Here is a 16,352-nt window from a genome sequence, read left to right on the forward strand (position 1 = left end):
GCTTTGCCTTACCGGAACACTCAGGGTTCCTCAGTGTAGGGCTGTCAGGCGGCATTTACTAGCGCTAAACGCTAATGCTAATGCTGCTGCACCCAGCCTTAGCGGAAATCTGGAAATCTAAGCTTGTAATCTAAGCGTGTAAATAAACGGAAGCGCTTTACTCACCAAAATAAACAGAAATCAGTGTAGCTCAGAAGAGAAACCAGTTTAGCTTAACATCCAGTGCTTGTTTGACTTTAAAATTATTTCTTTTTTTTTATAATTACGTTTTTTTTTACTTAACTTAGCTTTATGTAACTTAGTTAGGTTAGTTCCAGTTTCACAGCTCCACAGCTCAATAGTGTGTGTAGGTCATTTGTACATTTTTGTGACCAATGGGTGCAACTTCCAGCAGCTGAATGTTGAATTCTTTAGAAGGGATGCATACAAATATTACTTTTTATGCATGAGTTTTTTAAGAATTTAATACATTAATAGGTGTTAATACCCGTATCACTAATGTCTCATAATGTACTGCAAAGAAACTTTAAAATTTATTCTACAAGTGTTGTGTCTCTTACCTCAAACGTTACAGGTGGTATTATTGACTTCCTGTGGCCTCCTTCATAACCAACAGAGTCAAATACCGCATTTTTAGTCTGTGAAGAAGAAAAGATTGTAGATATAAATGATTGTAAGTAGGTCATTACTAATAATGTGACAAATCAACAATTAAAGATCACATTAGGAAACAAATTAAAATACAACCCAAATAAGATGTAATACTAATTACTGTGAATACAATTTCGATGTCTATGACAATTGCAAACCTTTGCATTATATTTTATTCAAATGTATTTATTTTGCAGTGTTGCTAACAATCCTTACCTTGTCCTCTATTGAATATATAAGCTTGGTTAGCTGTTCCAGCCTGAAAGCCACAGACTGGCTGGAATCAACAGACAGCTATAAAAAGAAATAACATAAAAAAATAAATATAAATCTGCTTAATGAAGTTTTGTGCACCTAAGCATATTATTTAACTCCATTTATCTCAAAAATAGAAAATAACTACATGAACAAACCCAACATACTATTAGAACAGTACTTTTTAGGAAAGTACATAGAATATATCCTGTGAGCTGTGAATTAAGTTTGGATCCAGATTTCTTCTGAATACTCTGCCCCCAGCCAGCACCCCCCAGTGAATGTGTTCAATTCCATCAGCCCCCAGCCAGCACCCCTCAGTGAATGTGTTCAATTCCATCAGCCCCCAGCCAGCACCCCCCAGTGAATGTGTTCAATTCCATCAGCCCCCAGCCAGCACCCCCCAGTGAATGTGTTCAATTCCATCAGCAGCTAACCTAATTTACCAGCATTAAGCTCTGATTTACCAAACCAGCTGCTGATATGATCAGAAATATAAATAAGTGGAGTCCATGAGGTGATATATGAATGATGATAATGAACATAATTATTTAATTTTTTACATAATTAATTATGTATTATTTTACCCAGAAAATGAGCTTTAAAATGGTCATATTTCGTATTGAAATATAATTTCATATAGTTTAACACAATATCTGCAGAATATTTGCCTTATCTATATAAAGAAACTTAACCACTGACCTGTCCCCTCAGTCTCCCCCCTCCAGGAGACTGGGGCTGATCTACCAGTTTCTGGATGGCCTCCAGAGTAGGAAGCGTGTGAGAAATCTCACTGGGGAGAAAGTACAATTGTTACAAAGTAAATTTGTTTTGTAAAAAATGTTTTGAATGTTGCATAAGTTCATAAGCATTAATTATGAGGTCAACCAATAAGGTTAATTTATTATAATTACATTTTGGATCTGAAAATATTGCAGAAAAACGTAAAATTCTACATACTTTCACCTTTCTAAAGTACTTTTATGGACAAATTGACAAAATTATTATTATTTTTTTGTCTTAATCACCTCAACATGATGTCAAGAGTGTGACTTATGCCTAAGTTTAGTCAAAATTTATAAAGTTCACTTCAAAATAGATACATATTTAATCTTATTACTAAGTTTTATTGATTTTTTAGTCTACATTTTAGTCAGCAAAAAATGTTAAACTGTTAACTGTCTTTTCAATTAACATTTTCAAAATTTTTAATTGATTGAAATGGGTTGTTTCTGCTTGCTTTTACTGCATGACTTGCTATGCTAAACTATCCTTTTAAACCATTGCTAATTTTAAAATAGCCATAACAACTGTCATATGTTTTTTGGGTTTCCTGAAAAACTTGAAAAAGCGGTTATTTTAGGAAGGTGTTGGTATATAAAAACACAGTAAAGAAAAAGAAGAACTAAAATCTGAAAGTCAGTTTCATGTACAGGGGTTAAGTCTAATCTTGGACTACATAGCGAGCCGTATCATGCACCCTACACAAGGCGCCCCGTTAACAGTCTATTTTCATGCCTTGTGCCCGCTCCGTGAAAACAGCGTCGGAGTTTATTAATAAATCTACATTGATGGGTGTGGTGGTCTGGAAGTGAGGTGTGTTTAGGTAAATTTCTACTGAAAACTCTGGTGCGCCACTGACTGATTAAAATCCTAACAAAAGTCAATCCATTCCTATAGGTGCGTCCAGCACTCCGCTGCTTGTTCGAAACATGCAAGGCATAATTTTGCACCCTCACGCAGCAAAGACACACCAATATGCCCTAAATTCAGCTGCGCAATACACAATTTACTGTTGCAATATAAGTCACTAAAATAGGGCCCAGCATGTGGAATGGTGATTTCTGCCCTAAAAGGAAAATACGATCTTCGATAGTTTTAACCTCTGTCCAGGAAACTGCCCATATGTGCCAAACTGCCAGAGCTGCAGGTCAGTCCTCAGTGCTCATTCTGCTGGACCTCTCGGCCGCATTTGACACAGTCAACCATGACTTTCTCCTAACTATACTCTCAAACATGGGGATCGCAGACAATGTGCTGTTCAGATCGTACCTCACTGGGCGCTCGTTCAAGGTGTCGTGGCAAGGACAGCTGTCCTCAGCCCGCTCCTTATCCACTGGGGTTCCCCAAGGTTCGGTACTGGGACCCCTTCTCTTCTCCATATACACCACCTCTCTTGGTCAGGTTGTCCGCTCACACGGATTTTCCTACCATTGCTTTGCTGATGACACCCAGCTATACCTGTCGTTCTCACCTGAAGATCACTCAATCTCTGCACGGATATCGCAGTGTCTCTCTGACATATCCTCATGGATGAAGGAGCATCACCTTCAATTAAATCTCTCAAAGACTGAACTTCTGGTTATACCAGCAAAACCATCTTTTCAACACAACTTCTCTATAAGTATCGACTCTCTCTCTCTCACCGACAAAGGTTGCTAGGAACCTGGGTGTTCTGGTTGATGACCAACTCTCCTTCACGCACCATGTGGCCTCAGTTGCTCGGTCCTGCCGCTTTGCGCTCTATAACATCCAAAAAATTAGACCGTTCTTGACGCAACAGGCCACCCAACTCCTGGTGCAAGAGGTCGTCATCTCACGCCTCGACTACTGCAATGCCCTGCTAACTGGCCTCCCGGCCTGTGTAGTAAAAACCACTCCAGATGATCCAGAACGCAGCAGCACGTCTGGTCTTCAACCAGCCAAAACGGGCACATGTCACCCCGCTGCTCATTGAGCTCCATTGGCTACCAGTTGATGCTCGCATCAAATTCAAAGCTCTTACTATCGCCTACAAGGTGATGACAGAACAGGCTCCTTCCTACCTGCACTCGCTCCTGAAGGCTTACGCTACCTCCCGGCCGCTGCGCTCCTCCAATGAACGTCGCCTCGCTTTGCCAAACACTCACACAAAGCAATCCAGACTGTTCTCATACAGAGTTCCCCAATGGTGGAACAAACTACCTTCCACTACCAGATCAGGAGAATCTCTCGCTATCTTTAAGAAACTCCTGAAGACAGAGCTCTTCAAAGAGCACTTACTCTCTTAACACCTCTAACACACTAACTACTTCTAACCTCATTTCCTTCTTCCCCTCCTTCACTCCTCTACCCTTTGACCTCCTTTTATCCCTATCCAAAGATGTTTTACCTTTAAACTTATTTTACATTGTACTTGACTATTGTAAGTCGCTTTGGACAAAAGCGTCTGCCAAATGTAATGTAATGTAATGTAATGTAATGTAATGTAATGTGATGAGCAGCAGCAGACTGAAAGTAGAGTGAAGGTGTGCGGGTGAAAGTTGCTCTTATAAAGGATGTAGATGTGGTTTAGGTGAGGGGGAGTCCTGTGTCAGGTTTGGCAGGCAGTGCAGATGACTTTACCTGTTAAGATTCTTGCAGATGGTGGTGATGAGTTTTTTCAGGTTAGGGAGGGTGGGGTTTCCATTCTGAACTTGATCAGCATCTGAACCCACAGCCGAGCAGAAATAGTCCTGGATCGCCTTTTGATGATCCTCACAGAGGCTACAAGAGATTAAGAAGCACAGTAAGATCTGTTTATTACAATTATTGTCATTTTTCAAAGGATATAATTATGAAAATAAGATAAAATGTACCATTAAAATGTACTACTTACTCTATTCAGAACATACAATTTATACATGCAATTTATACAGTCTCACTTTACAGTAAAGAAAACGTTAACTTGTACTTATGGTCTGCAACACTGTATCCAGACAGTCAACCATTATACAAATTGAATACCTGAGACAAAGAAGCCCAGGTAGGGTCTTAGCTGTTGAACTCTTACCAAACAGATTAAATGTGAATTGTTGCTTTAAATTTATTGAGTAGATTCTGTGTTATTTGTACAGTCTACAAAATTGGGTATAGTTTAAGTGTCTGCATGTGGTAGATTTGATGTGTTTTTTCCTGGTGTTTTGTCTCACATAGTGCTGGGCCGCAGTATGTTTCAAGATTCTGACGGTTTCACGGGACTGGGCTTTAATAGGTTTGTGAGTTACTGTACTGTTAGGAGTACATCTAATATAAAACACTTTATATTAGCCTTATATTTAGCCTTTAAATTAAGGCTTTGATTAGTATTGGGTTTACTTTGTCCCACAAAATAAACAATATATGAAGAAATCAGACTTCATCATTATCAGAAAAATTGCTGAAGAATGTAAACAATAGGCTTTAAAAAGAGATACGCCAACAACAGCTAGACCAGCATTTGTCTCCACATGGCTGCATGTGCTTCTTTGATGGTGCTGTTTCCTCACGGCACGCCGCAGCGCCTCTAGTGGTATGGTGGTATGAGAGAAACGCATACCGGTTCAAGTTCCCCCCGCGGTATTCCGAATGAACCGCCACCCAGCACTAGTCTCACAACAAAGCAATAAGGTCTTTGGAAACAATTTAAATATAACCACCCGTTTTACAATGTCTAAACATTCAAATTAAATAAAGGTTAAACTCTCGTTAAAATAGGACAATTGTGTTATTATGAAAATAATAATGTCCTGAGAAGACTTTCTATTAGATTTTAGATTCACAACATTGCTGTGAGGATTTGATTGCATTTCAATGGTGATCACTAGTCTACCTCATCCCCAACTGCTCAACTTATCCCATCCAAAGTATTGCTTGGGGCTCCATTATTCAAGAGAACACAGTTCCACTGCTCCACAGCTCAATACTTCCTCTAGATTCATGTTTGTATATTTGTTGCAGAGAGTCTTATTCTATCATTCTAGCAATACTTGTCGACTAAAGGTACTAGTTGTGAAGCATTGAGTGCATTTGCACATTTGTGTCAGCAATCTGCGCTTAAGGTAGCTGAATGCACCCACGTCCATGAATATTATGTAAATACTATATACTATATATATATATATATATATATATCATGTCTATACGTATATAAGTCATGAAAGTAATTGATTACTGTGACATGTCGACGTGCTGCAGGCGCTGATAGTAGGTATCTAAGATGCACGGGCGGGCCGGCTCCAGTGCCCTGCCCAAGTCAGAGTGGCCGTCTCGATTCTCATTGGCTGGGACGTTCCTGGGAGGCAGAGGTGGTACACTGACGGCCTCTGTGGGAACAGGAATTAAGAGCAGGTTTAGAATAAACGCTGCAGGATGTGAAACCTGTTGTGTGATATAGATGACTGTCTGTATAAACCAGTGGTTATGCATGCAATCTGATTTACATTCACCAGGAAACAGAACCCTAGCATAGCAAAAAGATTTTTCTATGGGTGCATCTCATATACAGTGGTGTGAAAAAGTGTTTGCCCCCTTCAGGATCTCTATTTATTTTTTGCATATTTGTCGCACTTAAATGATTCAGATCATCAAACAAATGTAAATATATTATTATTTAAAAACAACATAAGTAAACACAAAATGCAGTTTTTAATGAATGTTTTTATTATTAAGGGATAAAAAAACAAACTACATGGCCCTCTGTGAAAAACTGTTTGCCCCTAAACCTAATCCTAAACCCTTCCAACATTTGTAGTAACTTGCAATGAGTCTTTTACAGCGCTGTGGAGGAATTTTGTTCCACTCATCCTTTTTCGAGTATGAACCGCCATTTTAAGATCATGCCACAGAATTTCAACAGGATTCAGGTCAGGACTTTGACTAGGCCACTCCAAAGTCTTCACTTTGTTTTTCTTCAGCCATTCAGAGGTGGACTTGCTGGTGTGTTTTGGATCATTGTTCTGCTGCAGAACCCAAGTTTGTTTCAACTTGAGGTCACAAACAGATGGCTGGACATTCTCCTTTAGGATTTATTGGTAGACAGCAGAATTCATAGTTCCATTTATCACAGCAAGTCTTCCAGGCCCTGACGCAGCAAAACAGCCTCAGACCATCACACTACCACCACCATGTTTTACTGTAGGTATGATGTCCTTTTTAAAATGCCGAATTACTTTTACGCAAGATGTAATGGGACACACACCTTTTAAAAAGGTAAACTTTTGCCTTGTCAGTCCATAGAGTATTTTTTTAACTCTTTGGGATCATCAAGATGTTTTCTGGCAAAACTGAGACGAGCCTGAATGGTCTTTTTGCTCAGCTGTGTTTTTTTCTAGGATCTCTGCCATGCAGACCATTGTTGCTCAGTCTCTTTTTTTATGGTGGAGTCATGAACGCTGACCTTAACTGAGGCAAGTGAGGCCTGCAGCTCTTGAATGTTGTTTTGGGGTCTTTTGTGACCTCTTAGATAAGTCGTTGCTGTGCTCTTGGGGTAATTTTGGTTGGCCAGCTACTCCTGGGAAAATGCAGCGCAGTTTCAAATTTTTGCCATTTGTGAATAATGGATCTCACTGTAGTCTAAATTTGTTTGATGATCTGAACCATTTAAGAGTGTCAAACATGCAAAAAAATATGAAAATCATGAAGGGGGAAAACACTTTTTCACACCACTGTATATCTACCCTATACAGTCATGGTCAAAAGTGTTGGCAACTGCAAGATGTTGAACCACTGTGTCTCCTACCTGGCTCCTCCTCTGGCTCCTCCTCCTTCTGAACCGGATACTGCAGGTGTGTAACTAACCCCATGTTCTCTTTATAGTACGCCTCCACCAGGTCCGACAGCACGGTGAAGAAGCGGATGGGCACGCCGTCAGACGCCTGCCATCAAGAAAACAGAGGGACAGTGAGTGATACATAGTACCACCCAGTCACATACTGAACACATACAGTATAAACTCATAAAAACAGCACTCAGGCCTCCTATAATCAGCTCTCATGTGTAAAAGTATTTGGACAAAGCTGCTTACTCAGCTCTTTTTATCCCAGTAATGCTAATGAACTTTGGATTATAATCACTGTGCAAGTCAGCTGATCAGCTTTAGGCTCAGTTTATACCTATATAAGATAATTTTAGGGTCGTTTAGCTGCAAGAAAGTTTCTGTACTCTGTACAGGAAGTGAGATGCAGCTCAGGAGACTACGTATTGAGTAAGACTCACATTAAAAATGAAACAAACTGTAAAAATAACCTGAATCTGAAACCTCTCTTGTAAACTGTGACTTATTAAAGACTCCCATACAGACACTTTGTAACCACTATCAAGTAGTAGTAGTAATATGTAATACCCATATTTTAAAGTAAATATCATAAGAAAGGGAGAGAATTATACAAGATGCCACCCCAAACAACCATCTATACCTCAAAATCACTAGTATGTTTGGAGTTACTGTGTTTGGATGGTGTGGGTAAATCTCTGTACAGATTTCTTAGAAATTGTTATTTAAACTTTTTCAGATTGTCAGGTTTTTATAGCATAGTTTACAAAGCAAACAGCAGTAACAGCAGTAAAACAATGCTATATAGATTTTTTTGTTTAATGAAAACCACACATTCTTGCTGAAATTGAATTGGAAGTCAATGTAAAAATATTCCTACTGTCCCATATATCATTTATAAAGAAATAGCAGATTCACATTTTAACAAAATATATAAAAGCTTTTTTCTTATATACCTTTTTAAAGGGTGCTTGTTCTGTTCTGGCATATTTACTATAAATAAAACAAAAAAATACATTAAAAATAAAAATACAAGTTTTTTTGTGTACTAAAAATATTGTCATCGTTTATATGTGAAACAAAGAAGTGCTTGTTCATTTTATTAAGCTGTAATGACTTGACAATTGCACAAATGCTACATGAAGTTTCTGAAATAATGTAAGTAATTATTATAAGATTATCATTATATCAAAAATTGAAAAACAGAAAAAATAAAGACACAATGTTTTTTTTGTGTGACATAAAATGTATTCCTTTATATAAAAAAAAACATTTATTTGTTATGTATGTCTTTTATTGGAAAAATCATGTTTTAAACGTTGACACATATATATATGTGTTAAAATTGTATTCATATGCTGTAATGGATGAACCATTGCTAGAAAATGATCCCAAACATTGCACCAGAAACGGTTCGAACACAGTAATATTTTTTCTTTTTTTCATTTAATGGTTTGACCTTTACAGTAGCGCTAATATCAGGGCGGCGTCCATCTTGTTGGCCCCCGTCGCAACATGGCTGCTGATAGTAGCTAAGCAGATCCTGTGTTTGAAATGCCGCCCACGCACTCTGCATTATATTTTACACTGTCACCAGTACAGCAAAACTGCTGCTTTTTTAAAATAACCCTAATGAGATTTGAAAAGTTGCATTTCAGAAAGTTTCCATGCAGGCCGGCGTAAGAGGAACCCTGTGGCTTGCCTGCCGCCCACGCTGCAGGATAATTTAAACTGAGGCTGAGCTTCACTGCGGCCCTGAAAGAGGAAGAAGTGTGATGAGTCTGTGAGAGATATTAAAGGCCTTTCTGCAGTTTTACACATGACTGAGTGTCTACTGTATCAACCAACAGCAGCACCGTGCAAACTTGCATGATCTTTAGTGCACTTTAAAGAATTGCACTCTGTACAAGATGTTCAAAATGGGTATAATTTATAGATACAATACATCTAGAAACATTGGTTATGAGGTTGGGCTCAATTTTAGGCCCACTGATATTTGTTTTCTAAGTTAAGGACCTTCCAGACACCTGTTTTTCTGGTGTTGTTGTCCATATGTATGCAGATGATATAGGTTAAGTTAGGTCTTTTACAATGATTAAATAATCAACTTATTTATGTTTAATATACAAACATGACCTCTTAGCAAGGAGGGCCTATTAACATATTTGTTTAATTATTTATACATTTTGAAATATTTCTAACATTGACATTTATTTCATTATTTTGTCAATTATCAATACTATTTCTAGGCCAATACATTGGCAACAAAAACTTACATGCTTAATTATACGCACTGAAATTAAATGTAGCAATCCTTATGTTTTCCTATTAGCATCCAGAATTATGCGTACAACAGACATTTTAAAAGAGAGGTAGTTAAAAGAGTTAATTTATGAAGTCTACTGATATCCAATTCCAAACAGAGATTAAAGGCCCTATCGTACACCCTGCACAAAGTGTTTCACGATGCTCATTGCTATCTTACACCCCGCCAACAGCCTATTTTTACGCCTTCCGCCTGTGTCGTTTAAATATCAACCGAAAATCTGATTTTGAAAATATCTCCACTGATGGGTGTAGTGTTCTGGAAATTAAATTTGTTCAGGTAAATTTCTGGCATATTGCTATCTTGGCAACAGAATACACAGGTGTGCCACTGACTGTAAACATCCGAGGCCCCCCTTTTGCCAGCTATGCAAACTTTTACATCAATAATAAACAAAATACAGAATAGAAATAACAAAATCTGCATTATTTTCATATTACTTAAATTACCTGCTTGTGCATCTTCACAGCATGAACAAGAAGGTCAGTTTCCTTTACTAAGAATTATTGGTATTTCCAGGTAGCTGCGCCATTAAAATACCAATCTGCCAAAGCCAGAGCGCACCTGGCTCTTAAAGGGAATGGCAAGTGACACACTGATTTGGGACACTGAGGTAGTCCAACCATATTTAGTTCATCAGTATAAAGATAGGCTGTTCTTGAAATTTTATATTAAAGCTTATTAAAGAATTTCCCAATAACTTCTAATCTAAGCGGAGTGTTTTTTCCCCCCACCAAGGTCATGTTCCTCCGATGGCATGAAGCTCTAATTTTAAAATACTCATGAATTTTAGAGGCAGAGGGAAATAAAGAGGCAGTATGATGGTTCTTGAATACCATCATTCTACCATATACAACATATACAAGCTGATTGAAATAGTATATAAACAAACTTCAAACTTATAAGATAAAAAGTTAAATCATTTGCATAATTGTAATATTTTAATAATAATATTATTTTTGTATTTGTTTTTGTCCAATATGTTTTAATGAATGTCTAATTAATGTTTCTTTTTTATCTTTTTTTTTTTTTTAGTGAGTAAATTTAGTACTAGTCAATGGTTTACCACAAAACATATTTGTGTATCAGTCCAACCTGGGTTCTGATAAATCCGGCACATTTATGATATAAAAATCGAATAAATTAATCATATTAAGTAATATGTATTGACCTTGTTAATTAAATATGAAGTCAATCTGAGGACCTATTCATTGTCTTTGTTCCTTGTTGTGAGGTGTTATCATGTGTTTAGCAGCTGGCTAGCACAGCTCCAAGTCTGAGGAGTTTGAATGAAAACAACAAGTGGTGTTGCAGCTGCATTAGCGTGCTAGCGCGCCGTTAGCCCTGTGTCTGTAACGCAGGGTGGAGAATGGGTTCTGCCTAAAGAGAATGAACACCCACATGCCATCTATAGAACGTCTGCAGCAGCTGAACTGACAACAGCCATAAGAAAAAAAAACTCAGCCTTAACCAAACCGCTAATGGTTTTAGAACACTGCATGTCTAATGCAACTGTGTTTACCAAGCAACTCAAGAGACAACGGTAGATATTTGCATGTCATCTATGATGGGTCTTTACTGAAAATACACCTGGATTTACACTAATATTAGGAAATAAGTTTCTACAATCAGCTGAACTGACAACAGGCATGAGAAAAAAGTTCAGCGTTAGCCCAGCTGCTAATGGTTTAGGATGCTGGGTGTCCGATTCCACTAATGCCATTAATGCCACTGATGCAACTATGCAACTGTGTTAACCAAGCAACTCAAGAGACAACAGTAGATATTTGCATGTCATCTACGATGGGCCTTTACTGAAAATACACCTGGGCTTACAATGATATCAATAAATACGTTTCCACAATCAGGTTAACAATAGCGTTAGATTCTATTAAAATCTCATTTACCAGATGCATCTCTGCGTTTTTATTCAATCTTTGTGTCATTTCTAACATCGTATTGCCAGATAATATTGTTACCACCTACAGTGGACAGTGCAGTGCGTGGTAAGGATGGTGACCAGCGGTTTTAGGTTAGAATTGTCCATGTGAACAGACAAACGACTCTGGAAGATATCACATCCACATATAATGCAGGAAACCCCAAACATATATATCCCACAGTTCAATCCAGAGTTCTTTAGCTTCCATGGGACATGGCAAAATTCATGGGACTCAACACTAGTTCTGTCCAATGCCTTTTAGTATATGAGAGTGTGTATGTGCATGTGACATAAGCAAGAAAGGGCTAATCACTGTAAGTGACTGACTAAATAAGGTCCTCCTGTTGCACATTTTTCTATTCTGACTTGTGGTGTTGTGTTGGTGCATCGATTGAGGTATTAAGGTGAGGTATTAAACCTCAAAGAAAAGTTGCTCTGGGTATCAGTGGATAGAAGAAGTCATGTACTACTAGAGATATAAAGGATCAGGGAGATCTGCACCAGCTACAAAGTGCAAAAAACGATAACTTGTCCGACAAGCGCTTAGTGACTCAAGTCAGTGGATACTATATGCAGGACTATATGCACACAGACCATAATAATAACTGCTCTTAACACCATGCAATGCCATCAATGGTGTTGTTAACGCAGCAGGTTTTCTTTACTGACGAGTCCCTGAAGTACATTTGTTTTGGTGGAGATGACCAACAAATCCGTGTGTGGAGGCAACAGTATGTTTTTACACATTACAAGTCCAGAAGGCCTGCTGTCATGGTCTACAGTGCAAATTCGTACAATGACAGATCACCTCCAGTCTTCATTACAAGAACTTTGACAGTCCAACCTTTTCTAAACCCACACTCTTGTGCACTATTCCAACAAGTCAACACTGCTACCACCTCTAGAGCCTGCCTTTAAGCTACTATGCCATGGTCAACTGCATCTCCAGACCTGAATAGATTATTTCAGGACTCCATTAGGAACCACTGTAAGCCCATGAAGTTTTATTACGCGTGCGTTACACACAACTTCAGTATAAGTCATCAGTATGTAACTTAATAAATATTACCCATATCAGTTTAAATTCATAATAATTTTTTATTCTTAGTAAATTTCACCTTCGTTCTGAATAGCACCAAAATGCCACACTTCTTTCTGGGTGCAACTACAGTACAGTATATTTGTGATGATGAGTGTATATATTATATGAATGTGGTTCCCAGTCTATCATATGCTGATGGCACAGCTGCAATCAAATTCAACCTGCAGCTAAACGATAGTGTGATTTTTTTTTATTTATTTATTTTTTTTATTTCTCCCCAATTTACAAATTACTCAACACACTCATTAGGACTCCCTCTATTACTAGTGATGTCACAACACAAGGAGGGTGAAGACTAGCACATGCCTCCTCCGGTACATGTAAAGTCAGCCACCACCTCTTTTCAAACTGCTGCTGATGCAGCATTGCCAAATTTGCCCTTTGGAATGATGTAGGGAGAGAGTGCCATTCATCCGCCCAGAAAGAGCAAGGCCAATTGTGCTCTATCTGGGCTCTGGTAGGCAATGGCAAGCTACACGAACAGGATTCGAACCAACAATCTCCCAATCATAGTGGCTTAGCCCGCTGGACCACTCGGAGCCCTACGATAGTGTGAATTTTGATGCTATATTTCCAAAAAACAGATATGAGTTAACTGTGGTTTAAATTTCACAGCATTGTTATTTTCAGCAAATAACACACAGTTATCACATTGCTTGTCGTTGTAATAAAATGTGCTAAGATATTGACTCATGTTATATGGTAAATTGCTATGATTTACGAAAATGTTTTGGTCAGGTCAACACATTCACCATGCCTCATAACTGGAAAAGTAAATGAGAAATCCCATCAGAGCAGGTAGGCCAAAGGTGAGAACTGAGACTAGTGATTCATCAGGCTTTTATTCAGATCCCTACAGTTTCCAGTTCAGCTTCAGTTAAATATAGAGTGCAGTTCATTTCTACATTCTACATCTTACCTGTACAGAGAGTTTCTTTTCTTCATTGGGTAGAATTCTGTAGGTGTAGACGCAGTTCTGGTACCTGCATAGCAAACAAACCTTTTAGGAGTCACAGCTAATAAGATGCATAATAATCAATGGAATTTAGAAATTTCAGATGAATGGGATTTATATAATGGCATCCCACTGATTTTCTATAATCAGTTTTGAGTATGGAGACCTCATGGTGAGCATTCCAATCTTGCTTTGCTGTGGAGTGACACATTGTCCCAAACTGCTAATACGATGATCCGGGGAGCATCAGATACAACAGTCGGTCACCCCAGTAGTGATATGAGGAACACTAACAGCTCAGAAATATGTAACAGACATTCTGACGACACATGTTACCTCCCATGACAGGGTTTCAACTAATAGCATTTTTCAGCAGGATAATGCTCATCCACACACAGCAAGAGTTTCCCAGGAATGTCTCCAACAGATTTTAACTCTTCCTTGTACTAACCAGTCTCCAGATTTATCACCAATCCAGCATTTACGGGATCAGATGGGACACAGCTTTAGTAACCTACGAGTGTAGAGCAGGATCTACAGGCCCAGCTGTAGCATCATCTGTGGGTAAATGTGCTGCAGTATCCATACAGAACCTGTACACCTCCATACCCAACCATCTCAATCTCATCTTGTATCCAGATTAGAATATTATAATCACTCTACTATACACTCATCATTACAATTACACACTACATTACATTAATCGACTGTATAAATAATTAAGACTGCACATTTTTTTTTTAAACCATTGTCACCGAAATATATGTGTCATTGTAGGAAGTGCAGTGTCACATCACATTCAAATTGAATCAACCACATTATGTTAATTCTTTGCTGCTTGATGCTAAATGAAAATTCACACAATTCTCATTTTCAATGACATTTCTACCAGATGCAGATTATATATTATTATTATTATTTACAAAACACTACCTGTCGATACACAGAGTGTTGGATCATTAGCTTCTAAAATAAAATCGGGTAAAAATGTATGTATTTTTTAATTTCTCATTATATATAACTGTTTCTTTTCATATTGAGCAGCTCAATAAATATAATAAATGTTACATAGACTTTCGTATGAAATTATATTATTTGTAACACAACACAAATCATGATATTATAAAACACTCTATAGATTTTAGATTTGAGTAAAAGTATTATTAAGTCAATATCTATTTTTGGAAGAAATGTCATGGGGAAAAAGCGATTACAATGCAGAATCAATATTCTGTGTAGTCGTAATTTATGTGATATTAAACATTTTAACATAAGAGGCTACTGCAGACATGTTCTGTTAGTAGACAGCATTTGCATGAGCACATCTAACAAAGCATAGTGTATTCTGCATGCAAGACAAAAAGCTAATCTACAGAAAATACGATAAATCATACAGTCTTGAGTTAGCTGTACGTCCATCACTTTTGAGAACCTCTACAGCTACTGCATGCTTTGCTTTTCATGTTAAAGTACTGAAACCCCCTGAGCTAATCAGTCCTAGAAGCAGCTGACGACTAGTTTTGAGTTCCTGATTTGAACCCAGCTAATGGAAAACAGACAGAGAAGAGCCAGTGAATGCATCTCTGGTCTCCAGTTCATGTTGTTATGCCCGAATTTACATAACTGACAGGGCATGCAAAGAACTGGGCTTCTGCATCAATGGCCTTGCTGTGTTTTCTCCATTACAGCTACAGCGAAAGTGTCTATGAACTATAAGTAAGAACAGGAAAGAAAAGCTCTAAACTGGTTGGAACTGCCGTATATCAGTTCAGTTATTTCAACTGGTCCAGGAATTTGATATAGCACAAGCATAATTGTAATTGGATTAACTGAACTGTAGTACTCACAGCACACAGAGGGCATAAGCTCCTTGTATGGACTCGCTGTCTCTGAGGAGGAAGCTGCCATCCTTTGCTGCTTTGGACAGCAGGTCCTCGGCGGTGGAACGGGTGATATTGCCATGGTACCACGGCTGGTGGGATGACATCCTGTCCACCCGGTCGCTTCCTTTACAGCTTGCTCTGCAGACCACCACCTGATCACTGGTGTTTGGGCTTCAGGAGCCGCTCCGTGGGACGACAGGCCGCACTCAGTGTCGCTTCAAGGCCCGTTTCATGGCGCTGTTTGCATCAGAGTGCTGTTTCTTCTCTTTCTATGTGTCTCTCTCTCTCTTGCTGACTCTCTCTCTCTGTCTCTGGGTCTCTCTTCCTGTTAAAGGCGAAAGCTGTAAAAAGGAAGCTGCCACAAACGCGAGAGTGAACTTCCTCATTCTGCATGCACAAGTCAGAGAGAGAGAGAGGGAGGGCGAGAGGAAGGCCAGAGAGCGGCTGGCTGCTCGTATGGTCACACAACAGCAGTACAGGTACAGTGGTTTGTATGTTACCCTAGCAGTTAACCAAGTTAAGTAAATACCGAAAGTGAATACAGAGAATGTGCCATATGTCCACTGAGCTACAGTATAACACATATAGCATAATAGTATGTGCAGTAGCTTTGAAGTTCTGATGTTTGCAGGGTTGCACACACTGTAGCATAATATTTCATATTTACTCTACATGCAAAATATATTCA

The 16,352-nt window shown here is 38.5% G+C and overlaps 1 protein-coding gene across 1 annotated transcript in view; it reads right to left on the reverse strand.

Moving 5' to 3' along the window:
- Positions 1-16,072, reverse strand: part of inpp5d (inositol polyphosphate-5-phosphatase D) — a 34,581-nt gene extending 18,509 nt beyond the window's left edge. The window contains exons 1-8 of the mRNA XM_022675480.2: positions 15,629-16,072; positions 13,746-13,809; positions 7,424-7,559; positions 5,858-6,008; positions 4,291-4,431; positions 1,609-1,699; positions 868-945; positions 561-638 (exon numbers count right to left, since the gene is read on the reverse strand). Of these exons, the coding sequence (XP_022531201.2) occupies positions 561-638; positions 868-945; positions 1,609-1,699; positions 4,291-4,431; positions 5,858-6,008; positions 7,424-7,559; positions 13,746-13,809; positions 15,629-15,768 (879 nt within the window). The 5' untranslated portion in view covers positions 15,769-16,072. The remainder of the gene's footprint in view (positions 1-560; positions 639-867; positions 946-1,608; positions 1,700-4,290; positions 4,432-5,857; positions 6,009-7,423; positions 7,560-13,745; positions 13,810-15,628) is intronic.
- Between the last annotated feature and the right edge of the window lie 280 nt (positions 16,073-16,352).

The sequence above is a fragment of the Astyanax mexicanus genome, chromosome 5 (assembly GCF_023375975.1).
Source record: "Astyanax mexicanus isolate ESR-SI-001 chromosome 5, AstMex3_surface, whole genome shotgun sequence".
Lineage (NCBI taxonomy): Eukaryota > Metazoa > Chordata > Actinopteri > Characiformes > Acestrorhamphidae > Astyanax > Astyanax mexicanus.